Source organism: Dermacentor andersoni, chromosome 1 (genome assembly GCF_023375885.2).
Source record: "Dermacentor andersoni chromosome 1, qqDerAnde1_hic_scaffold, whole genome shotgun sequence".
NCBI classification, from domain to species: Eukaryota; Metazoa; Arthropoda; class Arachnida; order Ixodida; family Ixodidae; genus Dermacentor; species Dermacentor andersoni.
This window is the reverse complement of record NC_092814.1, coordinates 49,931,725-49,959,471: the sequence shown is the minus strand read 5'-3', so window position 1 is coordinate 49,959,471 and position 27,747 is coordinate 49,931,725. Positions and strand designations below refer to the sequence as shown.

Below are 27,747 nucleotides of genomic sequence, written 5' to 3'. Positions count from 1 at the left end.
TACAACAGCTTTGATACAATATGGCATGGTTGTGCAGGTGTTTGCAAAGCTTATCTTGTAGACAGACGATGCACAAGCTCGAGCGGCCATGTCGATATTTTGTGCACTATTGTTACTTCAAAGGTAAAAAGAAACTGTTGTGGCAGGACCACATTCATTAATCAAACGTGCTTTTCATATCTAGAAGAGCATACAGATCACTAACTTATTGTTTCCAGCTCATTTTACAGCAGGCTGTTTTAGGTTAGACTTGGACGGTTGAAGACAAAACAATCCAGCAACAGTGCGCTGCAGCCGAAGAGCGATCATCGGCACGCGTCAGAGCTTCTATCCAGTGGTTGCGTGCCCTTTTCCTCTAACCGACACGATGCGTGCCGGCGTATGCCAGTGGTTGGACCTTTAGGCGTCCTGTGGCTAAGCGTGTTTTACAGGCGAAATTTTGCCAGCAGCATAAAATTATTGCAAAATTCAGCACAAAATCAAACACACTTTCTTAGATTAGATAGACATAAATGCTAAAAACCATGTTTGCTCCCGCACAGCCAGCAATATATTCAATTTTCTAGTTTAATTGAATACAAATATTATAGTATAATATTCTATAACATTTGAAATTTTAGAATATTCACACACCCCTACAGAAAACCCATAAAATGACCAAGACCACAAGACAGTCTTACCTCCTCAGCACCAACAACAGCAGCCAGCTCTGGAGAAAGGGCACACTTGCGGGAATAGGCACTTTCTGGAAGTGGAAAGTGCAGTGTCAGAAACAATAGGTAGAACTTATGTATAAGACATGTTCACATTTAATGGCAAAATATCAAGTTATTAAGGTGAGCCTACAATTTAAAACTATGCAGACAGAAAAGCACAACCAATGGGCAAAAACCACTGAAACTTCAAATGCCAACAACAGTGCCATAACAGATCCTAGTGAGCGAAGGAGAATGTTGTCAGCAGCACATCTGTGCGATATCATCTCCGCAAATTCACCACTCATATTGAAGCAAACGTATCCAGCTTCTGACAAGACTCAGTATCAGCATGCTAGAACATGCATGTGCTCCCTGTGATGCCTCGTAGCCACAGTAGAGCATGGCCACGCTGGAAGCGTCAGGAAAAAAAAGAATGTTGATACAGGTGTCAGTGATGTGATTGGCTGAAGCAATTTTGGAGCAGCTTTTTGGAGCAGCCAGAAGGGCATTTTGGAGCAGGGAAACATGCTTTTGGAGCAGCTCAAGGCTCATTGCCAAGTGGAAAAACTGACTTTACGAGAAGTAAAACAGTAAATAAGAAGCCTTTGGGAACAAAAAGGTGTTGTGCCATAAAGAGGGTGTTAGCGCCATTTCGATGCGGCCAGAAAGCGAAAACACCCGTAACTTAGATTTAGGTACACATTAAAGAACCCCAGGTAGTCCAAATTATTCCGGAGTTCCCCACTACGGCGTGCCTCCTAATCAGATCGTGGTTTTGGCACGCAAGACCCTACAAGTTAGTTAATTTCGGGTTACCTGTGCAACGTCATATGTTGGCCCAAATAACTAATTTTAGAACTTCAGCATCATTTTATTTATTTGTTATGTGACCAAGTATAGATCAGCGCTGTGTTATAGCCACCAAGCCCCTATAGGACAGCAAGTTATAAATGGACAACGAGCAAGTCAATGGAACTTTTATTTAAAAAAGACTAGAACGCAAATGAGAAGCTTACAGAAAAATAAATAAAAAGACTAGAATGCAGATCACAAGCCTATAGAAAAACAATGAACAAACACTATCAACGGTTCTAAACATATATGAACTGAATAATAATTATGTACATGTAACAACAGCACAACTTCTCGGCTTCTTGGCCTATCAAAAAGCAGTGGACTTGTTCTGTGCCTTTTTCTGTAAGCAACATCATTCACTCTAACTGCAAAATACTGCCTAGTTGGCTGCCTTAGGCGACATTTTGTCAAGCGCAGCCGAAAGCCTTGTTTTCCCTTCAGCAAGCAAGGCCTGCCCACTTTCAATATCGCCAAAATTCTTCGTCTTGATGCCGTTATTAATGAGCAGCTCTGCATTCACCAACATTTTCTTTGCCGTTTCTACTTCCAGCTGGAGGTTTTTGTCAGCTTCACTTGGCATCATCTCGGGACCATTGGCACGCTGCCGTTTCGCAGCCTGCTCTTCTTCAGCTGCCAAACGTTCTCTATATCTTTTGCTTGCCCCTCGCACTGCTCTGACAACATCAGGCGTAACATCGAAACTAGACGGGTCACTACCAAAGCGTTTGGCATATGAAACAATGTTCCTTATGCCATTTACGGTTTGAATAGTCAATCTAGACCTTTCATTAAGTTGTCGACGGTTCGCACTAAACTTCCTTTCTACGTCTGCATTTCCGTGCGGAATGCAAAGCAACGCTTTGACAATCTTGCTCAACAGAGGGTACTTGGCTCCATTGTCAGGCTTCTTCTTATCAAAAATGTTCTGCCAGTACTTTTCGACAGAAGTGGATGCATTTGATTCAATGTGCTGCAGCCGGAGGAGGTTGTACTCGTCCATCAAGGCAGAGATGTCGCGCGGCTGTATAACCTGTGGAAGCCCTGAAGCTAGTTGCCTGAGGTCACTGGATGAGGATTCCTTTTCCACGGACTCTGGCTTAAGGAAGCGTAGACTCTTCAGCAATAAATTGCCGAATGGCAGTCGTGACACAAGGTACTCTGTGCACTTGATATAAAACTTTCTGGCACCCAGCCTAAATGCTCTTTTGTCCGCTGCTTCCCAAGATGACATTTCCTGCTCTGTGTCCTCTCCAATCTCCACTTTTGCTTTCCAGTTCGCAGGAGAGTCGGCCTGCAGTAGTGGCAGCTCTGTGCCCTTCTTAGAGCTGTAGGACTCTTTATTCATAAAACGTCCACACAGCTTATAAACTAAAGCCACCATTTCACTATAAAGCAGATGAGCCAAAGGTTCGCTCTTTTGAAACAGAGACAAAAAATCGGTAAATATACCTGCAGCATTCTTCATGAACAGGAGCTTTGCATAAAACATTCTGTCTGAAAACGCTTTCCTCAGGCGTTGACGCAGCTGTCCTCCCACACGACAAGCTGAATCAGACATGACAACACTTCTGATCGCTGGAAACTGCTCAATGAGGCGATCAACTGCAGGCCCTAATGTAAGCCACCTGGAGCTCACATGACGTAAGAAAACATTGCTTGGCAGTTGAAGCACTTCTTGCTGGGCCTTAATCGAAGCACTTTGTACAGCACTTTTGAAAAAGTAATATACATCCACGACTGCTGCCTCAACATCCGAACCAAAAGCATCTATGCCATGGCTGAATGCATTATGAACTTTGTGGAGGCAGCATTCGCCTACATCTACGAGGTTTGGGTGCGATTCCTTCAGTTTCTTTTTCACAGCTTTCATTACATTAGGCCCATCACTAAAGAAACAAATGAAGTTGTTTTGTGGAAGATCCTGTGTTGCCTTTCTTGTTTCGCTGAGAAGGATATCAGCCGTAGCTGAGCCTAACCTGAAAGACTGAAGATGTTCCACAACCACATGTTTTGTAATGCATGAAAAGTACCTCACCATTACATCGAGTTGCTGGCAACGTTGCTCCGGCAATGGCGTTTCATAAATTGCGATTGAGTAGAAAACATTTGGTCTGTTTAGTTCATCAATTACAAGTTTCCTAAAGTAGGGCCCAAGACCATCAGACACCATGTAGGATGCTTTGGTTCGTTTGCAGGAAAACTGTTTAGCAATTTCAGAATCGGGGAACATCCTCGGAAAAAGAGACGTGGCTGTATCCGCCCAGGAGAAGGGAACTTCTTTGAGAGTAATCCCCAGAACGAAGAGAGTCTCTGCACGAACCACGCGGTCGCCTGAGAGTGTCGCTGAACTCTGCGAGAAGTCCAAATGCGTCTGACAGGCCTTCGGCGTTTTCAGTACACCTGCAGAATCACGATGGTTCTTCGTGGCCTCGATGTGCCGCTTGCTTGTAGCGTGTCGCTTTATCGCTGCAACACCATGCTGTGTGCATTTAATGGTGTGATTGCAGACAATGCAGTATCCACTGCCATCAATGCCTTGGCGACACCAAGATGATATGGTGTCACCATTTTCGTCCTTCTTGCCGAGGATGTCGATGTTGAACTTGGTGGAACGACCTGAGGAACAACAAATTTTTTAGTTTAGTATCACGGCACATACATGCGTTTGGCATGCTTGAAGAATCGCTTTAAGAGACACCAGGCAAGACAACTCCCCAAAAATGCTTTAAAAGCGATTGTACCACCACATTTTTCACTGCAACTCAAATGTGTAGTGAACAGACCAACACAACGAAGCGTCGAAGCAAACGGACCGAACAAGTGACACTATCGGGAAGCAGCCCGGTCGTATACCGGAGTCCCATGGGCACATTTGATCGCGATCAACAGTGGTCGCTGCTACACGGTCCAAACTAATCCGGAGGTCATATGGCGCACACGTCAACCAAATCGCGATCTCGGAGCCAGATCGCGGTTATCGTGATCCCGATCGGGCCTGATTGCGATCGAGAGTGACCGTGCAGCTACACCTGATCCGGATCGAGCCTAATCCGGGTTGGCCCTGATCGCGATCAAAGGTGCCCGTTTGACACCGGTATTAGTGTACCGCACGAGAACATAGGCTTGTAAAAGACACCTGCTACTATCACCGCGCTGAAAACACGAATCGAAAGTTAGCAAAGGGTCCAGAGTACTGACTTCTAACGTTAGATCATGGCAAATGATAAGCGCGACCAAGCAGATAGCGCCGCGTGCCAGCAAACTACCATGTGATGCGATGCCGCCAGCCTACGTGAAAATGCAATACAAAAGGCACAGACACTGAGCTTCCGCAATCGGTCGACGAAAAATAACGCCAAAGAGATATTTGCGGCGCGAATGTAGTTGGTTTAGTCCTTATCAAGGACGAAAACCAAAGATTAAAGAACAATTGAACCGACTTGACAGGACAGCTAACATCTACTGAATGCGACAATGGCAAACTTGCATTGCCCTAAGGCATCACTATACCAGTGCAGAACTTTTTCATAACGCTTTATTAAGAAAGTTCCGTGAACTCACCTTTAAGCTTCGAATGCGCCATTTCAATGATGAGTTGTGCTGCAGCATTCCAAGCACGTCATTATCCGGTAGCTCGACTTGCCCTGCACACGCGCTCACGTTTCCTTTGCTTCACGCGCGAAGTGTGCAATGGCGACGAAGATCGATGTCGACGTGAGGATTGATGTCGCTCGCAATTGTGGGGCGCATGGACGTTTCGGCCTCGAGATATTAGTTTCGCTTTCGGAGTGTGAAAATACGCGTTCGGCGCAGAATAGCAAAAATGTAGCAGGATGTAGCAGGATTTGCCTTTTGGCGCACTTTGGCGCAATTGGCGCAGCTATCTCATCACTGAGGTGTACATTTGTCTGAAAATGTCGTGCAATTTTCATGGCCTCCAAACCAGATGGCTTCAGCATATTTTAATTGCACAGTGAAAACAGCTGTAGCACCTCCTAGCCAGCACTAATTTCCCATACCACGTTAGCTTGTTTTTGTTTTAAAGCATTGGATGTAGTCTGAACCTTGTAACCTTGTAGCAGGCGAACTTTATCCCCAGAATATATGCCCTTGCAGGATATTTATCTATATATATATTGATAGATAATATTTTATAGGATATATATATATATATATATATATATATATATATATATATATATATATATATATATCCTTTTAATATGACTAGTTCAGAACATACACCGAATATACCACAGCCTCATGGCTTAGGGTTCGTTTTCAAAGGCTCCTCTACCCACCAAGAAAACCTGAAGCAGTGCAGTATGCAGTATCACAAACTCCTTGGCAGTCATTGCAAGCCACACAATGATTGTGCATCTGAAACCTGGACACACACTGCCTAAGTCTCACGCTCCTTCAATCTGCATTTCCCTCAGAGCTTGCAGCACCCTTCACTCTTTTCACCTTCCCTACCATATTATCCTATTGTCTCAAGCAATCGACAGGACACTCACAATGTGGCTTCGAAGAGAGCACTGACCCACACTTCAATTCTCGCGCCCTTCTTAAAGGGGCCCTGAACCACTTTGTATCGAAGTGGAGAGACATTTGAAGTGAAGATAGGCTATTTCAGAACCACTTTGCCGCAAAAAGTACTTCAACGCGTTCAGCAGAAGCGGAGTTATCGGTAATCAAACACGGCCTCAGCTGTGCTCCCCTTCCTCCTCAAATGCCTTGCACTGCGAAGGCTACGGTGGAGACGTCACCGTGGCGCGCAGCTCAAATTTCCGATTTGGTGCCTATGCCACGCTAAACATAAGCCAAACGCGGCTGTCCTCAGAGAGCCGCAGTGCACTTAGCCACTGGACTTGTGGCGGCACCTCGCGGCGGCCGCGGTGTAGCCGAGCGCAACGACCAATTGCAGCCGTGTATTGGAGTGTGATTTATGACGAAATAAAGCACACAGAAGTGAGCGAGGATCATGGGGTTTTTGAAATGAGAGCGTTTGAGAAAAAAGTGACTTCGTGTTCCGCTTGCGAGCTCCACGGACTGCGTACGACAGCAGAACTTGGCCGAGATGCTCACAGCAGCAGCTGCTACCCGCAGACTATGTTATTTCACCAAGCCCGAGGGGTGGTTCAGGGCCCCTTTAACAAACTACTTAAATATAGAACAACTAATGATTAGTTGTACATTTGGGGAGTCGAGGCCTCATACTGTGATTACAAAATCAGGCAGCCACCTAATAGCATCATCGGATGGTCGTTTTCACCACTCTAGAGCGTTCCCAAAAGACCAATCTTGTTTGGATGGTTCTTTCCAATCACCCGACTGCACATCAAAGCACCAAGTGGCACTCCCAGGATTGTCGTCGGACCCCCCACTCGGACGAGCTCTCACATTACAGTTTTGATTTAACTAAACAACTGCACGGCACATATGCACTTCGAAGAAAGACCATCAAAATATCGGCACGCAAGATTCATTGCTGTGCGATTTACAGACCCACAGTACACGCTGAGTGCGTTTCATTCGTGCTCACAATGTTACAAGTGAGTGGAAATGGACTCGGTTATTTTATGCAAGCTGAAAGCCACTTTCTAATCTAACAGCATCTGTGTATTGTTGGTAGTCACTGATGCAGCAGCTAGAGGGGAAGAACCGACAATGAAAGGAGCACCGGAGCACCAAGAGGCATGCAACTAGACACGGGAGGATGAGAAGCGATAATGGCTGGTTCCAAAAGGAAGGGAAAGTTGGGGTGAGCACAGAGTCAGTTCCGAACCTGAAACCTGACAATTCCTGACAAACCTGGTCGATTCATAGCAAACATGACAATTGGTTTATACATTGTGTTGTAATGAGCACACGGCCAGGCACGTTCATGCTCAAATCCATACAGGCTGGCTTGCTTTTGCGCTGCGCCCATTTCTGCCTTATCCTGAATAGCAACATGCAAGAAGCATTTCCACGCGTGTGAGGTGCATCACTGTCTTGCAGCCAGGCTACGCAGGCTTTTAAGGTTAGCATTGCATCATTACAGTCCACTTACATTAATTTGATCCTGTCAGGACTGGAGACACTGGTTGACTTAAACAAAAGGCAAAAAAAAAAAAAACATGCTGTTGATTCACTTGGCAGCATTTGTCTCTAAAGTTCGCTTCACCACAATAGGTACCGGGCGTGGGACGAGTCTAGCCCAGCGCCGCGAATTTAATGGCATGTGACGGCCGGGCCATGGGCAGCAGGCGCAGCAGTCAGCTACGTTGGTTATGTTCCATCATTTCTTGTTTCACGTTGTCGAAATATGATGTGGAACCAAATGTGAACAAACATGTTGGCCGTTTTGGGTGAACAGTTACCGTATCTACTCGCACAATGATCGCACTTTATTGTAAAAAAAAAGTGATGCAAATTCAGGGGTGCGATCATTACACAGGTTAAATTTCTCGCGATAAGAAAACATGCTTTTTTTTCATCCCGCATTGGCTGCGGGATGACAACAGGTCAACGAATAGGTGGCTGCCGCTGTACAGTGCAGGACACCAAAACAAGAATGGCAGCCGGCGGAGCAAGCCGAACGCAATTGTTTTTTTCTCGTGAGTACATTACGCGCATTGGAACAGTTGCTTCCGTATCAGTAATGAATAATATCGTTACTATCAGCAAGTTTGCAGCAATAGCGTAGCCATGACCACTTTGAGGGGACAGAAATGGAGATGGGTGCACTTAGCCGCCAGTGACAGAAACCCATGGCGGGCACATTTCGGAAACCGCGGCCATTTGTCTTCGCTACAACCTTAATACGGCACGCTTCCGCTATGGGTGGGTGAATATCTTAGCTGTGTTACAAGCATCGGCATATGAATGGGGTACACTTCTAACGTATCAGTGAAAACGTGGCTACTATCATTGCCGCTCGAGATTTGTTGCTTGCCCACGAGTACAGACGAGAAGAATCGGAAAAGTGTCTTTCTTGTTGTTGACCCCACCATTAAAAGGCCTACAAATAAGCCAAGGAGAGTTTGGTTGTAGCTTTTTTTTTTTTTTTTTCATGACAGTGCCGAAAGTGATGAAAGGAATGAAATGGGGCATCTGCTTAAGAATGTTCGGTGCGTGCAGACCATTTGGTATGTCTTGAAGAGTAGCTTGCATAGCATTCGACAGCATTTGACAGACGGTAAGTGCGATCATCATTAGCTAGACTTGGCACACGACATATCGCTGTGGCAAGTTCGGGGTGCGATAATTACACGGGAAAGGAAAAAAAAATCAAATTTTGACGACAAAATTCAGGGGTGTGATCATTATGCAAGTAAATACGGTATTCATACACGACTGAAACGGTTAAGGCCATTCTACGTCAACCTCACCAGATAAAACGGCAGAAGGCTTGGATATGCGAAGTTCATAGGCAGAAGTACGTACATTTCAGATGCACCTTTGCTTTTGTCCAGTTGTTCTAACATCAATAAAGGAGCCATTCATTTGCAAGAGTTTCATGTTCCGTGTAAATTGTGTGATGGCTCCGGAGCTTGGGCACATAGGCAAACACGCGGATTTGTAGTCATTATTTTGCAATCCTCTCAGCTGCTCAGTCCGTTTCTTTTGAGGCATATGTTCCTAAGCTGCGTCTGGTACATGACAAGGCCTTACTCGTGCACCAGCCACCACCGCCAGTTTTCATCACGCCAAGTTGCATGAAATAGACCATGACTGAAGATTTAACTAGTTTCAAAAAATTTAGATCGGCAAAGCATGATAAAGTAAATGAAGGAAACTGGACAAAGAATGCGAACATACCAAAACATGCATGATCGGCAAAGCAGCACAAAAAAAAGGATATGTGCATCTTGTCTGACTTTTTTTCTACTTCGCGAATTTACACGAATAAATGCACGACCACGTTAACATGCACAGCAAAATAATATCTCCAAAATATCTACTGAACTTGCACCTCCGAGTTTCTACAGTGAGCTTTGTTGGGTGCCTTTGCATCGCAACTTGCACTTGCACTTCGAACAAGCTGCGACCATTCTCAAGAGCAGACGAACAAAAATACATTTTGCGGTTCGCCAGGCCTTAAAGAAAGCACTGTGTGCGCCCTTTGCACCGTCGTCTGCATCACATGCCAGAGCTCTTACTGTTGTCCGCTGGCACATTACAACGGCCACCCGGTGCCAACATCGCCGTGCTATGTGGTGAAGCATGCAAAGCGGTGAAAGGTGTCACTGTTATGGGACATAGCAGGTGTTATTTAATTTACGAATGTGCTGTCTCCGATAACAGTACAAGCACCAAGACGCACAAGTTTGCTGACAGGCCTTCAAAGTATTAGATAGACCCCTGCTCTTTTGTTGGCTTTAAACGTTACCCCAACTGTGTAGCACACACACACTTTTCCTGCACTTCTGGGTGCACAGTGCACGTGCATGTGAATAATTAAGGAACGCATACTAGGCCCCATTTAATGTTCTCGTATACGAGACATTAACGAAAGGCGAAATGAGCGCTCAAAACGCCACAGCAACGTCAAAAACAGGACTCTTGCCATTCTGAATATGCTTCACAGCATAACACGGCTGTATTACGGCAAAGCTGACAAGTCAAGCTTGAATTATTGGGCGAAAGCCAGTTTCTCACTTTTTTTTTAGATTGAAATAACATCCTTAAAAATGCATGTGTGCCAGCCGGGACATTCGGTAGGGGTCGAATTAACTGTAGTCGAATTAAAGAATGCCTATTATATCAAAGACCATTCCAAAGTGTGAGCAACTAGTCTGACAAAAAGCAGAAGCCATGGCACTTCGCTGCTTGCCAGGAAATGCAAGCAAGCCAAAATTTGATGTAATGAATCTTTTCTGTGCCAGTAAATCACATGTTTCGTGGCAGATTTCTATCCGTAATCGGTGGTGGGGGAAATGGCTCCCACTGCTCTGGTTTACCACCCAGTTGACCACGTGCTCCTTATGGGGTGACTCAACAATTATCAAAGCCAATTTGTCAAAAAAAAAAAAAAAAAAAAAGCTTTCCCCACTAGCTTCAGATGTTCTCTTATCACATGGAGAAACATGGCAAAGAAATGTTAAGTAGACGCTGAGAAAATTGCACTTTTTTTGTGTGCTGTCAAAAAAAAAAACACAGGTTGAAAATTGGGCTTAGGGAGGTGCCACTGCATTGTGCCTATTTCCGTTGATGCAATGCCACCATCTTGGCACTGTCGTAAAGGGGAGAGATTAGAGCTTCAGATGACTACAGTGCCTCATTTCACCATGCAAAAGAAAAGCAAAAGTGAGCGAAAGAGGAAAATCTAGCATCGCAATTTATTACTGCTGCCATTACCCACAGGACGCATTCCTATTGGCTGACGCAGACTTAAATTGTGGTGCACATTGGTGGCATGCATATTGAAGGCGGCAAGCTGTAGATTTCTTGGTTCTGGAGGCATGTGGCAATCGTGATAGGCTACATCAGTGGCTAACACTTCTTTCATTAATGCATCAGAGATGCAGAATTGTAATGCACTATATAAAATAGTTAAATGGTATCAAAAAAAAAGAAAGCATATTTGCGTGTTAACCACCCTCAGTTGCAAAATGTGCACCCCTGAAATTTCTGGGGAGAACTGTTGTATGAAATTTTTTACAAGCCTTATCAATGTTGTTGTGTCAGGATTTAGCTGTGCCCATACAATTCCTCCAAACCATGCTGCCGTCTTTTTATCTCTTATGTTAAACCTACCATTTTTAGTTCCATAGCGAATTGTACTGTCATAAGGTTCTTCTACAGTTTCCCTGTTATCGTCCAAGTTTTGGACCTACAGGCAAGTACTGGCAAATTGCACCAATTATACACTTTTCTTATTAAGGCTATTAATAAACTGCCTTTGCTTTATTCGAGAATGCATGCGTTTGGATTAGTTAAATATGCCAGTATTTTCTCAAATTGTCATATCAAGAAGAATATGGATGAATATAACGGGAACTTAACTTAAAGGGACCCTGAAACGCTTTTGACGATTTTCTACAAACGTACTGAGTCGTTAGAGTAGGTCCTTCTGATCATTAATTGACACATCTAAGTGCCCCGCGTAAAGCGTGTAATTTATTATAAGGTTTTAAAAATGCACATCGCTGCCAATTGCAGCGCACTGCTCGGCGGAATTTTAAGCCGCCCCTACCCATATGACCGAAATCACCCATACGACGTCAATGGGGCGAGCTATCCGATTGGCTGACAAGGGCACGTGATTGATAATTTTTTCCAACTTTATGGTAAACAAATGATCTTCGCAATAGTTGGAATGTTAGTTAATTTGTTTTTATGAAAAGAAAGTAACATAAAGAGAATGCACAAGAACAATTTTTCAGCACACTTAAGCACTTCCGGCACACAGCAAGTGTCGTCTGCTTGTGTTACAACGTACTCCATTTTGACGAGAGCTCCGCGGTCAGAGTCGGCCTCACTCTTTTCGCGAGCACTATGATTCGGCTTTGTTGCCTTGTGGACTGCAAACGCAGCGACTCGCAATATGTCAAGCTACGACATCGTGTCTCTCTGCAAGGCAGCGTACGAGCGAACTGGCTGCTGCGCATCGGACTGCCGCTATCCGATCGGCGTCAGGATTGGCGCGTTTGTGGCCGTCACTTTACACCGGAAGATTACTAACACAATAGCGTTTCGCGAGTCCGGTATTAGGGCAAACGCAAGCGCAAGGGAACAGAGTCTGGCCGCTTGACTGTGCCGTAACAGGATGAGCCATGAGATGAGCAGGGCAAATGTGAATGGTCTGCACGGTGCAGCCACCTGGTGGCACAGAGCTCAACCATACACAGTAGCAGCAACGAAGTGTATTCTTCTTTGCTGCTGGTGTGTATTTTTCGCAAGAGTGTAATCATCAACACGTTTTTATATATGTTTAAGGGGAGACGCGGGTCGAAAAACGGCGATTTTCATCAGAAAAGTCAGTTTCATGTTTTTGACTGTTTCAACAAGATTGATCCCTCCTCTTTCACATATAAAGAAATCAGAGCCGTAAATGATTGGGAAATTATAAATAAACTCGGTGAAAGCACCCGAGGTGGCGAGAAAAGGTGCAAATCTGGCCCATTTTCCAGCGCTTGATGCGTCAAATCGCAGCGTCGCAAGCTATTGGGCTTGTACAAGGCAGTAGGCCTACGCTTTTTCTCTCCGAGGTCGGCTTTTCCGCGTCACAATCTCCCCGGGAAGTAATAATAAAAACAACATTTCACCGCCAAAACCGAGCGCTCTCGCTGGATTTCTAAATCACGTGGTGCGATTCCGGCCACGCCATTGGCTAGGTTGTCTGCTCTTTCTGCGACGCGCCGCTCTCTCGACGTGATCCCAGCTTTCAGGCATTTTTCTGCTCCTTGTTTCGATGGATCCCGTGAAGAAACGCGATTTTCGATCTCGAAAGTATCGATCGAAGCACAAGTTCAAGGGGACTCGCCGCAAAGTCAAGCGGCGTGCAATGGAGACGTCCGCGGCAGCTAAGCCTAACCTAGGTGACGGCGACGCTTTCGACGGTTCAGAGCCGGCCGGCAGCTCAAGTTTCGTTGACAGCGCAGACGAATTCGTCAGCGCATCGGAGAAAAAGTAGATAATCTTCGACAATCAAGATAGGAGCAACGAGGAGACGGCGCGACCTTTATCTGCGAGATCGGCGTCGCGAACGTGAGCGCCGCGGCATGTCCGGCGTGCGGACGGCGCGACCTTTTTATCCGTGAGTTGGCCAAAAAACGGAAATGACTCGCGTCGTTTTTGGGATTGTGTTGCAACAATGCAGCGTGTACCACGTCCGTTATCTCGTCGACGTATTCGTCGCGGCGTGCATCTCCGGTAGACGACGCTAACGGTGGAGCGCGCCCTTCGGCCAGCCCAAGAGAGAGTTTCGCCGTGAATATCAAGGCAGTGGTTGCGGCGCGCGCATTTAGAGCTGTACACAATCAACTCGTCCGATTTTGTGCAGTTCTTGATTTACCAAAACCGATGCACCATAAATCGTTCACCGCCATAACAAAGAAAGTGCACCTCGCTGCTACAAGAGCAGTGGCTGAACTTGGAGTTGGCTCAGAAAGTAACAGCGCAGGAAGCGGGTCATCATGGTGCTCACGAAGACTCTATGAGAGAACGACATATGGCGCAGGTGAATTCTGAAGTAGTGCACTGGATCTAGATACCCTGGCCTGCATTATGTGCAATTTTTATATAGATTTCAGCGCTACAACACAAATAAAGAACTTTTATAACTTTCAATCGTGTTTTTCTCAGCTTCGTATTTTTGGCCAAACATTGCTTTTGTGCACGACATTTGATGTACTTATTGTGGTCCAATCAAGACCAAATTTGGTGTGCATCATCTTTAAGATGTGTAGAATGCACTGATATAGATTTTAGTGCAACCAGTTTATTTTTAAGAATGGGAATGTTCAATACCCTTGGGTACCAGTCACTGAAAACGAAGCATCAGATATGAAATTCTCTCAAAATGTTGCCTGTCAAGCGAATTGCATTATCTTGGTTATTAGCACTCAGCGGAGTGTTAGGGACAAGAAAAGCCATTTTGCACTGCTATATCATGCCAACTGCTAGGTCCAGTAGCTGCACAAACATGCACTGTTTTTCACTTATGCATGGCACTTAGGACATGAAAGCATCAAGCTATCCTAAAACTAAAAACAGATTTGGAATGAGGATATCAAGCTATATAAGTGGTACAATTTTCATTTGTCTAGCATTAATATTAAAAAAAAAAGGTTTCTGAGGAGCGTCTCCCCTTAAAATGTTTTACACTTGGTTAGAGCAATACTAGCGCTTTGTTTGGATGGTTAAGCGCTGCGCCAACAAGTGTGTGGACGTGCAGACCGATCAGGCCGCTCACGTATGTCTACGCTAAAGTTCCTTCATCAGCTTGAGTTTATGCCTCCAATCATTTGCTGAAATGACCAACTTGCCTGTGGTTACCGGAATACAAGACACGTTCGGTGCTACGACAGAATGCTCGCAACGCACGCTGCTTCGATAGCTCTCGCTTGGGGTCGACGGCCAAGCGGCTAGCGGAGAGGTCTCGCGCGGGCGGGGGCGGGCTCCAAAACAACCGGAAGTGGACGATGTGATGTCGCATCGTGACGCAGAACCAGTGAAGGCGGAGCTTAGCCCCGCTCGCTCGGCGAACGAGTTGAGGAGGAAAAGCGTGGCTAGGGAGGAGGGTAACTTCTAATCGCTTGTAGCTCCATTAATACGTAATGCCTCACTTAAATTGTGGTGCGAATGTTCTACTTAAGCTGTACCCTACGCGTCTACAAAATATGTCCGAACCGTTTCAGGGGCCCTTTAATAGGGTTTGAACTGCTGAAGAAACCTATGTGCAATGCAAAGCGAAGGTTTAGAAAGGTCACTTACCTCGCTTAGTGCCCGGTGCCTTTGCAGCTTTCTTAGCTGGCTCTTTCTTGGCAGTCTGGATGAATATAAAGTTATGTTAGCACAAGCTGTATAGTCACCCTGAATGGTATAAATGTCCCAACACAATAATTCACTTTTAAGCTCATTTAAGTCTGCAAGAGGACCATAAGGATTGGCTTTTATTTCATACTAAGTGCTCGTGCTGAAACCTCACATAAAGGTAATATTTTCCTGTCTCCTTTCTGTACTACTACGTCCAACAACAGTGATACCCACAGTAGTTTCATGACAGGCCTCCTTTTTTATGCCAAACCTTGTCTTATTCAGCGCCTATTTTTTGTATTCCTACAAGATAAAAGCAATTACGAGTGCCTCCAGGCATTCTACTATTCTGGAGGATTGCTATGTGCGTATTATGCCACCAGAATGATGCACATCTACAGCATCAGCAATGTTTAGCATGCAAGTTTGCCATTCGGTCTCTTTTCTTTAGTTGGTGCACTTTGCCAAACCTTTGGTCATATCAAAGTTAGCTTTAGCAGCTTTCATCTTTGGTGATGCAGCTTGCGATGCAAATTCATAGAGCAGCACAGTAACTAGTGCAGAGAATGATACAGAAAGCAACGAGATAAACATTCACTGTTTTGGCTCACTCTCCAATATTCCAGCCCTTACAGCAGAAAACATGCTCACCCTCGATTTCTTCACAGCACGACTGCGACTTTTAAATTCCTCATCCTGAAGCTTGCGGGCCAGTTCCTCATCATCATCTTGTTCCTGTAATGTAACAGCAATGTCTCAGAACAGAGAAAGACTTCACGTGCATATGTATACGAGGAAGAACACTAAATTAAAGGCTGTAGAATCAGCACCAGCCACAGGACATCATCATTCTCCCCCACTACTAAGAATCGGCTAGGCACAGTGCATCCTTTCATACAGTCAGACACAATTTTGTTTATTTACACCTCTGTCCACAGCGATTGTCGCGGCACCATTCTTTGGTCAACTGCCAAGTAGCATTTTTTACTGGCAACAACATGAGGGGGGGGGGGGGGTGAATTGGACGTTCTAACAACACTCTTCCCAATGCCCTATTCCTGCCTGCAGCCAAGCAAAACTTCGACCATGCTTTCGAACTAAGGCCAACAAAGGCAGCAAGAGCAGAGCTTCATCTCACAGGCTTCCTGTATGCACCAGCAAGCGCACTTCATCAAGCTAAAACTTCTGCAGCAACCTCTGCCTGCCTATCAACAAATATCAATGGCTAGCACCACTGCTGCCACGATGCCAGCAATGGCAACATTACACTGAGCCAGAGAGCTGCCTTAGCAATGCCGACATGTTTTCACTTATTTGTCCTTAATAGCCCGAAGGCATTCATTACATAAGGCTAGGCTCGAGTACGAATAACTTTATTCAGCTAATCACAATAACAAAATTTTTGGAAACCACCTAGCAAAGTTTTGATCTCTGCAATGAATGAAAACTAGCAAGATCTGAAGAATCCTGAGTGCAGTGATGAAAACCAAGAAACATGTGGTCTTCTAATAGACATGCTTTGTTATAAGATGGAGTCATATAAAGTATCCACACGATTTTATTTACTGCAGTTCACTGCACACCTAACTATGCGATGAAGAAGCGTGTACAGTTTAATTTTAAAATATTTATTGGAAAATAATTATGGTAGTTAGCATATTAAGAAATTGCAAGAATATAGGTACTGGGAAAATAACAAAAAAGATATAGAACACATACGGCAGGTAGTCTCCTTCAGACTTTGTTTGAGCTTGCCTGTCTGGCACTTCCACCCTTATTCTAGCTCGTTTTTCAGTATCAGTACTGTGAAAGGAGGCCTTAGCAATGAGCGGCCAGTGATTTGCGAGACACTGTTTCATTGCGTAATGGCAAAGTTCTTTTCCAAGTTGTTTCAGCATATCAAGTGTGCCTCTGTTGTCATTGCTGAAATGGCTAAGAGTCATATTGAGCAAATTTGAGTCAGAAAGCTCGTGTGTCTCTAGTTATCGATTACAAAATACCGATACCATTGAAATTCTCACTCGAGGCAAGGCAATGCTTGACAAAATGCAAAGAACTACAATTGTTTCACTCCAGTGCTGAGCTTGACTTCTAAAATATGCAGCCACCTTCCACATTGAACCACTGCCATCGCCAGATGTGTCACACACTATGGCTTTGGTGTTTTTATTACCAGCTAACTTTCGTTTCCCTCCCCTTTATACTCTGAACTCCATTCTGTAGCTACTAGTATAAATGAGAAAACTGTAGTATAAACACAACCAAGAAAGACAATTCGCTGTTACTTCCAACAGGTAAAATGCCTGCAGGGTGTAAACAATGTGTTCCAATTTTGTTTTTATTGTGATAGCGATAACACGGACACTCAAGGGGAGTTAACACCGCCATCATGCTGCACTGGTATCGACACTGCAAATGCAGCTCACACGTGGAGGGCATAGGTTGGCAGACTAAAACTACCTTACTCATGCTGACTCTCCAATATTTTTGCAGGCTATGTACTCCCTCACGTTCACTAGCATTCATAGTCACTTCCATTCACATTTACCAGCACCCACCCATGCTCATTCACCAGCACTCACATACACACTGATGTACACTGGCGCTCGCCAACAGTCACACATTCATTGTCCACTCAAATTGACCATTACTGTCTTTCGTTTATCCTCATATTAACCGGCACTAACTCCTGCTTCTATTCATGTAACGTCAAACTTTCCGGCACTCACTCACACCCTTTGTCACTCACTGAAGCTTTATCTCCCAGCTTTGAAATGAGTGTGAAGCGAGTATGAGTCGGTGTACTCGTGGGTGAGTATGCCGAAGTATGGTGGAGCATTAGAAGGTGTCCACAGACACAAGAAACACACAATTAATTTGGATTCAAAAACAACAAAGCCAAGTGGATGCACCCTCATGCTTTGCTTAAATGGCTCTCAGTGGAGCCAAGAAATCCTGCCTTCTGCTGCTAACATGAGCACTGTGCATGCAAACACTAGCATCCTGCTGTACAAATGTGCAGGTACCACACCATGGTGCATACAGTGGTGCGATTGGAATGAACAGTACATTTCGAGCTACAAATGCTGACAGTTCTCCGTCTGGCTCATCTCTTAGACCATTGCGGTGTGATGCCTGCAATGCTGGTGGTGGCGCTCCTCAACACACCAGCGTTGCGAGCCACCTAATAGCTGCCAGGGTGATGTTTCTGCTGTGCAGCAGTAGTCGCCTCGCAACCTGTCTCACAATGATATGTCACCCAAGCGCATTCTTAGAACACAGTTTGACGAGCTTCAGCGCAACTAAGATGCCTCACTACAGCTTTCAATGCTCCCCTTCAGGCAAAACTGCCCAAGATATTTTAGACATGAAAGCATGCTCAAAATGCCCTCAAACTCTTATTACTTCTTGAAACTTAAATTAACGTTCGATGGTCTCCTCGCACCCACAGGAATGCACATCGAGCTCTTGGCCATTCCCAAATGATAGTTATAGTGTCCCTGTGCATAGTGTCCCGCCCACACGCACTCAGTGATTACTCTCTCCCTTTTTTCCTCTTTCTATTCCCCTTTCCCCCACCCCCAGTGTAGTGTAGCAAACCGGGTGCTCTTCTGGTTGACCTCCCTGCCTTTCCTGTCCTTGCTCTCTCTCTCTCTCTTAAATTAATGTTAAAAAACGAAAAGAATGCTATAGGGTTCAGATAGAGAATTAAGTCTGAAACCAATACTTTCAGTTTCAATTTCACAGGTGCCGGCCTGGGTTACCAACAAACACACAGTATCATTTCAACACAACAGCACAGGAACATCATTTTTTCTGCAATGTGATCTCCAATGAAACATACATCTTACTACGAAAAAAAAATAATGCAAATAAATAAAAAGCTGCTTTATTAAATTGCCAACTTGGTATCATATGTTAAAATACCCTGCAATTCTCCAAAAATATGATGCAGTAATACCACAAACTCTGATGCTTTCATACTACGTCTATATCTTTGCCACACAAAAACGCTTGTGAGAGAGAGAAAAAAAGTGCAACTAGTGAATATAAATAGCACAGTGTTTAATTGATCCGTAGTGATGCTTAGTGTTTTATTGTGCAAGGGCCAGATATGGTTTAATAACGCCATGAATATAAATAGTATTAATATCGGTAAACCTTAATAAATACTCACTTCTTCGTCATCATCACTTGATGAGCTTTCAGCAGTTGATGTGGAGCTCACAGCTCCATTCTGCTGAGCACTTGTCTTGGGCTTTTCGGCTTCTTTACCTTTAGGCTCAGAGATCAGCTCCATGACCAGGCCGTCAATTTCCTTTTTCCTATCAAAACCAATATCTCATATCACAACAGGCAACAACATAAATGCAGCAGCCACAGAAGGTAACTTCAATGTGCCAGGCTTTGCAAAGAAATTTTGTTTCAACTGTGCACTATCAGCAGCAGTACACATCGGGATGTGTGCAATATGAGCAGATAAACTAGCTAACAATTATTGCTTTAGCTAATAATTTTAGGGTCCATGTTGTAATTCTGGAATTACAACACCTGTCCATAGCGTCATATGACCATACCGGAAGCCATAGTTTCATAATATTCATTCCCAAATGACGTGATAAAATAAGTCCCATTCAATGCAGTATGTTTCAGAGTAGATAGGAATGTCCTGAAGCACAAATCTGTGGACACATCCATAAATCAGAGCTAGGCTGAGGATTCGTAGACCCTTTTGTCCTAGTGTCCTCAAATGAGAACAAACCAAAGAAGCAGTTTTCAGAGTCCAAAATGAGCAAGAAAAATCGTAAGCCTAAACTAGAACAACTCGCACTGCATCTCTATCAGCATGGAAACCTGTACTCATGCTTTCATGTTCCACAGAATCGCTGATAGAGGGGACAAAGATGGCAGATGTGTAGATGGTATGCTCTGACCGGAATCAAAATAAGTGAACGTTTTGTAGCTTTTCTCCCCCTAACTGCATTTAATAGCGAAATGAGACTTTCAGATATTTCGACAAACATTAAAACTTGTTGGAACAGTCTGCCCCAACTAAAGTTGGCTGCCGCACATGGCAAAAGTGTACTCAAGTACATTAGGGTTAAGCAGTCGCCACATTTTGCAAGTCATCTCCTCACTCACTACAGCAGCTTCCCTTGCTATTCTTTCTCTAATTCTGCATTATGGCTTGTACATGTTAGTAAATAGGGCGCATGTCAACCTTTCTGCTTCAAAAAATGCAGACAATATGCTTGCTTATACATAAGTGACAACAAAGACAAGGGAGGGCAAGGACTTTCCTTCCTATTGAAGAAGCAGAAATATACACCATTTCTATGTAGGTTCAAAAGAACACCGATAACAGCCTCTTCCAAGGGGCATCGGAATTGGAATCATTTGATGAACTCACTCAGAAAACCCTACTTAAGATGCTATAGTATTGGAAAAGGTTTGGGAACGCACCGCAGTGGCTTAGCAGCTATGGTGTTGTGCTGCTAAGCACAAGGTCACGGAATTAAACCCCGGCCGCATTTCGATGGGGGCAAAATTCAAAAACGTTTGTGTCCCGTGCATTGGGGGCACGTCAAAGATGCCCTGATGGTCAAAACTAATCCTGAGTCCCCCACTACGTCATGCCTCAATCAAATCATGGTTTTGGCATATAAAACCCCAGAATTCAATTCAAAAGGTTTGGGAAGCCCCCTGCTGAACGTAGCCAATCAAAAGCCAACCTATTCCAAACAAAGACCAGTGGATGTGTGCCTCAAGCACGAAAGGAGCAACCAAGAATCAACTGCGAGAAATCCAAAGTTCCCCTTGTGCGCCTCAAGCACGAAAGGAGCAACCAAGAATCAACTGCGAGAAATCCAAAGTTCCCCTTGTGCAAAAAGGTAAACTGCAAGAAAAAGGAGTTCAACACACCCTAGTGACAGCGTTTAATAACTTCATTCTCAAAATAAGCCTCACGTGTAAACTTTCCCATGTAAAAATAGTATCCGAGCTGCAAAATACATGACCACACTGCACGTCTTCACAAGCTTTTAGCTAGGGGGCTGCTGTATAAATTCATGAGAACGGAAAAATTGTTCTCTGCAACCACTGCAAAGAATTTGACGAGGCATGATGCATTTTCAAGAAAATTACAATCTAGTAACTGTAAGAAGTGGATTTTGATTTAGGCCATCAATTATTTTACAGAAATTGATTAAATTTGAGAAAGAAAGGCTCAAGTATGTATTAAGTTCACAACTCTATCTGCACAATAAAAACTATATCACAATTCTGCTTGCTGCACCTAATATTACATCCAAAGAGGACAAAATTGGTGTATACACTGCTTTGATAAAAAGTGCAAATTTGCAAGTAAGACTTGTGCAAAATCCTTGTAAATATTGTAACAATTACAAGTAGGCTATAAATTCATATATCCAATTTTTTTGCTTCACATAGATGCAGTTTACAGAACTGAGATGTGCTTTCAGTGCAGGGTTATGTACTTAACTTCCTTATTTCAATTCTTTATTCTAACTTACCATTAAGGGGAATTTGTGTAATGAATTCCAGGCCCTAAATCAAAATTCTGCTTTTCTGTCTTTCTTAAGTGCAACAATTTTCATTTAAATGGGTCTAGCAATTGTTCCATAAAGGTATTTCTGAATTTTACATGTATTTGAATGCAGAAATCGGAGTTGGACCCAAGCTAAAGTTTCCTTAGAAAGGGTCACTGATGATAAATAAATCAGTTTAGACGTAACTATCCTTCAAGAACTACATTTCTGTTAATTTCATGATAATCAGTATAAGTGAAAAAGAATGTCAAAGCTCCATTTTCTTAATTTCACACCAAGACCCCCCATGAGACCCCTATGCCAGGACACATCAGTGTGATGCCACAAATTCGTTTTTTCTTTTTTTTTTGTATTGGGGCTGCATTGGCTCAGCAATGCTCCCAAAATTTGCCACGATGAATCTTTAGCTTCTTTATAACATAATTTAGCTCTTTTTACCATTAAAGAATTAACTAGGCCTAAACAGATGGCATCAAGACTCATGACATCACAGCGAGTTGGTTCAATATGGCAGCGCCACCCCTAATTTCTGCCAGCTCAAATAATGTCTCTCTTTACAAGTCCTTTTGTATCAGTACATTACCTTTCCACAATACCAAAACAGCCACTCTTACTGCGAGAAGATGCTTAGTAAGTGAGAAAAGGTGCAAAAAGAAATGACGGGAGGCGACGTCACCTTGAAGTTACCGCACCAGCTCACTGTGATGTCATAAGATTTCAATGCTGTCTCCTCTGGCCTTGTTAGGTTTTTACTGAAGAAAATAAATCACATTGTATTTAAAAAGCCACAGACTTAACTTGCATTTCAAGAACTTTTAATGAACCACAAGAGCTTATTTGTGAAAAAATACTTTATCATCCATGACATCACATACCAGAGTTGGGGTTGTGGCTCGAATTCCAAAAATGAAATCAACAAAACTAGAGTTCTTCAATTATACTTTATCAATATAAACTGACTCAGTGTTTCTCTTTAGTGTCCTTTTAAGGACACACCAATATCCAACAGCAACCAGTCGCATGGCTGAAAGTGCTGGTAAATAGACATACTTTCAGGTACTGGTTGCTTTAAATTTAAGGCACTTGCCTTACAATAAGGCATTTCATAGTTAATTACTTAGTTAATTACTGTAACTAGTGTTCCTCAACTAAATACTGTAGGCATTGTTCTTCTGAATTAACGGCACACATCAACTGCATAAGTAATCGCACTTGCACTAGTTGCAGTTCACTGAATGACCTATTTTGCTCCCATAAAGTTCCTTAACTTCCATGCTAAAGAGGAAACCTCAGCACAAATACCAAACTTGTACAAAGTACCAACCTCTTGATTATGTTCATGACTACTGACCTGTTAACTCATGCAACAAGCAATGCACTATAAAATAAGGGTAATGCATTCATACAAAGACAAATTAATGATAAAAAAGTAGATACTCAAACAATTTTAAATAGTGCACTGCCTATTGACATCCCCACCTTCATAGTAAACATTAGCAGCTCCATTAAATAATCGGGCAAAAATTTATGGTGTGCTCTCAAATCAATGTATGCCATTTTACTATGATTCTAATTAGCATTCTTGCAAGATATACCAACACCAAATTCATGCAGTGAAGATAGCTTTCATGAAATGGAAAGCAATAAGAACTGTAACACATTACACAAGTGCTTCCAAGACTGGCAAAATGCGGAGAAGTGTTACTTGGCCTACTCAGAAAAACTAAGAAAAAATTATACTACAAATCTTTACCCCTCAAAAAAAGCCCCACATTACATAACACTTCGCTTGAAAAAGAAAAAGGCAGACAAAAAAGACCTACAACCCAAGAGCTTGCTTTTGGCAAACATTCAAGACCAAAGTTGGCTCATGACACAGACAGTGTGGAGCTTAAGCGGGCAGAAAATAACATTCGTTGCAAAACTGTCCTCATACCATACATCCCATTCCAACAGGGCAGCTAAAGTGAACAAAAACTACAAAAGAGAAGTGAAGTGTATTCAACTACAAATACAAATGTTAACTCCTAGGTCCATACTAAAATGATTGATACCTACACAAGGAACACTGGTTGGTTTGAAATGTAATTTTTCCTTGGACCAAGGTTAATAAAACATCGCTACAATTCAAGATCATTACGGCACTACCAATAACATGTTTTGTGTTTTTCTGTGTAAACATGAAAGGGCAAATGCTAAAACTAAAACAAAACACGTCTATGTTGCCGGGCACTAATTCATGTCAGGAACACAAAAACTTGTTAAAAGCAATCTATTCATTCATTTATAAAAAGTAAACCGGACAAAGTTGTTTGAGTCTTAAGCCACTGGCACAAACTGACGATTAGTGAAGCTTATAAATCCCACGCGAGATTCCGATCAGTTTTGCTCTCCACCTCAACTTCAGTTATGGACGCGAGCTGCGCTGAACACACAAATACCATAGAACTTTGGACCGCTCTGTCGCTTTATAAAATAAATATATATATATATATATATATATATATATATATATATATATATATATATATATATATATATATATATATATATATATAAACGTCGGTAACAAGACGCAGCACTATTGAGGGTTCCGATGCTCACTAACACACCACACGGATCGCCCATCTGACTAGACTCGAAATATAATGCCACATATTCGTAAAGCACATCGTATTTTCATGGTGAACCAGATGAAAGAGCAGCGTAACAACACAGTTTAGTTTGCGCAAGAAGTTAAAATATTCATGAATGCAACCACGACGTGTTCGAACCACGTTCGAACAGCCGACGCGCGGCGACGCTACATGCTCGACGACGCTTTCCTACAGCTGGCATCTGCAGTGAGGATTATAAGGACTGGCTTTTATTTCACACTAAGCGCGCGCGCTGAAACCTCACACAAGGGTAATATTTTCGGTCTCCTTTCTTTACTACTACATCCAACGACATCATACCCATTGCTTTTCCGTGAATGATTAATCCGACACTGCCGACACCAGACGCGCCAGGTGCTAGGCGACACAGCGTATGTATACCATCTCGCAGATTACCACAGAAATATTGCTTATAACCAGCGAACACGCCGTAGGTCGTGGTGATCGGTAAGAAGGCATTGCGCAATGGCACAGCGTGGTGTGCGCAAAAAGTTAAAACATTCCTCATGACCACACCACGATGTGTTCGAATTCGCAGTCAACGCGCGCCATCGCATAGATCAAAGACGTTCGCGATCACTTTCCAGTTGGCATTGGGCGGATGAAATTCTTGAAAACACTGAGCATTAAATATCTGAAAAGTAAAAAATGTCATCGATACGCACAAAAACTATGCCGAACGCGCCCGATACTGGCAAATAGATTGTAGCGTCCGCCGTCTCTGCTGCCGATCCCACGGCATTCAAGCAATCGGGGGCCCCCGAGAGGCGCTCGGGAGCTAACAATTTCATTTCACCCGACTTTTATTCGCTGTTATACGAGGCGCTGCGATTCCGATGTTGTGCGGCCGCTCACTTGTCAAACGCGCACGGTACCAAATGACAAGTGAGGTTACCCGCGAGATGTCTGATGTCACCTGCGTCGCAGCGTCTCATGTAACCAGCGAACTGCATACTAGCGGTCTTTTTCTGCGTATATACGCCAATACCTGATATGATTACCACCGTAGTGTTAAACAGTTAATGCTACATGTAATCGCTGCATTAAACCCCATAATACACGGACGAGCAATTAAGAGCGATGAGAACTGGGACGCGTCTCAGCACCATGGAACACTGTACGGTGGAAAGCTAAGCCTCGCTTTTTGGAACCACGCGATCTCTCAAACTACATGCGTTCCACTTCCCAATGACACGAGGTACTACCAAGCTCACGAAAGTATAACATCACAAACACATGGCTTACCTGTCAGTGAAATCGATACCGTACTTTTCTTCCAACTGCTGCCGGATCTTCTTTGATGAAAGTAAGTCGAGATCGGCACCATCCAACATCTCTGAAAGCACATCAGACAATTCGCGAAATTACCACCACATATGGCAGAGAACCGCTTCCAGTCACTTATCACATACGATTAAATGTGCGCGAAAATCAATTTAAATAAATTTCTTACCTGAGATAGCCTTCCGCAACTCGCTAACCGGCACCTCAGCCATCTTAACGTTCGGAACACACGTGCTTCTTTGACGCCGACACTCGAACTACTGGCCGACGCTGTTTACCCACAGAGTTGACTGAGCCGCAGAAACGTACCCGTACGCATCTCTGTTTACTAACAAAAGAGAGAGTGATAGCAAAAAATATGAAATATTCAAGAAGCCTGACCTTGCAGCTGAAGTTTCTGTTTATTTGTTTCTTTTCTAATTTTATTTTATATAAAAGAGTACAAAACTTTCACCGTGATTGCTGAACATATATTTCGGTTTCATTTCTGCCGCTGATGCCGTTGCAAGGCGCAAACAGGCGCAAAGCTTTCTTCTCCTCTTGCCATTTTGTTCACGCTGTTTCGCTGATTTCCGGCACGCGAAAGATATTGCTGAAATTATAAAGGCGAGCTCCATTGATCGTTCCAGATCCGATTCTATAGCGATTCTTGTCCTTTCTGGATGTCTTTTTTTTTTTCCTTAGTCATTCGCCGCATGAAGCCACAGCCTCGCTATCGCCGACGTCAGTGGGTCATATAACTGAACAAAATCAGCAAAATAAAGAACACTTGAAAAATATAACTCCTTGATTGTTTATTCTTTTTTCCTCAGCATTTTTTTTTCTTTTCTGTCTTTATTTTTTTTTTTTTAAGCAGCCAGGGGTCGGCAGAGAGCGGGTTCGCGTTGCTGCAAAGTACGAGTAGTTTTTCAACTGAAAGGCTGGATATGCCAAAATGTCAGCTTACAGAAAATAAAGAGAAGGGAAAGGCACAACTAAAAATTAAGAAGGAAGTGAATGAGAAAATGCTATAATTATTACCCCTGAAACAAGGGCAAACTAAAGTCATTGGAAGTAAACCCCGACTGGCACCTATTCGAATATGGGCTGGTCTCGATTCGGAAGGTCAGGAATAAAAAGGAAACGGAAAGAAAACTTTATTCGAATTTAAGCCGAATTAAAAAAAAGGCATTTCGTTGCGAAAGAACGTACAACGTAGTTGATGTTCCACTTTCACAAACCTTCCCTTATCACATCGGTCGCAATTTCATCCCGCTTGTGTCGTGACATGTCGTGACCCAGTATTCCTAAGCAAATATGTCGAAGGCGCGCGAAAATAGACAGGCATCTGAAGTTATTCCGTGCGACACTTCGAACTTTTGCGACCTCATTAGCCTTCGCTTATAGTAGTAGTAGTAGTAGTAGTAGTAGTAGTAGTAGTAGTAGTAGTAGTAGTAGTAGTAGTAGTAGTAGTAGTAATAGTAGTAGTAGTAGTAGTAGCAGCAGCAGCAGTAGTAGTAGTAGTAGCAGTAGTAGTAGTAGTAGTAGTAATTATTTATTCAAAGCGATTGAAGTGCGTCTTGTTCCAGACCCTCCTTTGGCATTGGCCGCCGAGCGGGCCCGGTAAGTCGTCCAGTCTGGAGCTCAGCAGCGTGGCCTCCTATATGACAGGGTGGGGTCGGGAATAACTGGAAACGCCGGATTATATACTGACACCCCCAGGCAGTGTACGCGGTATAGGTTAGCATATTTGCCGCAAAAAGGCCATACTTTTTTTATTATGTGGGGGACTATTTGTCTATAGTAGGCGTTGTCTGTATAGTTGCTACCAGACGACAGCCTCCTCTTTGGCTAGCTATACCTTCTTGTGGGGGGGAAGATGTGGGGTGTAGCCGTCTTCTCCCTAATCTGTATTGCGTGAGCTCTGCCTATCTGGTCAGCGGATGGCCAGTATCCGTCCCCGGTTCTAGCGTTCCATTTCCTGGTGCTGCAGAGGGTACTCGCTCGAGCTACAGCGCGGGGGTTCACTGATTGCACCGGACGCCACCGGGCACGGATTCATGGCCAGGAGTCCGTACTAGCTTGGCTGTGTAGAGCTTGTCCGCGTTACGGACATTCTTGTTTCTCTTTGTTCGCTGGGTTTTCCGTCGACGTGACGGATGCTAAAAAATGCCGGGATCCTTCGCTGTAAAAGTCGCCAGGCAGCGCGGTCGCGTTGGCGGGTCGCGTAATCCGCAC

At 43.7% G+C, this 27,747-nt stretch overlaps 1 protein-coding gene across 1 annotated transcript in view; it reads right to left on the bottom strand.

Moving 5' to 3' along the window:
* LOC126545546 (uncharacterized) overlaps window positions 1-25,808 on the bottom strand; it is a 50,248-nt gene extending 24,440 nt beyond the window's left edge. The window contains exons 1-6 of the mRNA XM_050193464.3: window positions 25,700-25,808; window positions 25,492-25,582; window positions 19,198-19,345; window positions 15,672-15,755; window positions 14,979-15,033; window positions 681-745 (exon numbers count right to left, since the gene is read on the bottom strand). Coding sequence (XP_050049421.1) covers window positions 681-745; window positions 14,979-15,033; window positions 15,672-15,755; window positions 19,198-19,345; window positions 25,492-25,582; window positions 25,700-25,742 — 486 coding nt within the window. The 5' untranslated portion in view covers window positions 25,743-25,808. The remainder of the gene's footprint in view (window positions 1-680; window positions 746-14,978; window positions 15,034-15,671; window positions 15,756-19,197; window positions 19,346-25,491; window positions 25,583-25,699) is intronic.
* Between the last annotated feature and the right edge of the window lie 1,939 nt (window positions 25,809-27,747).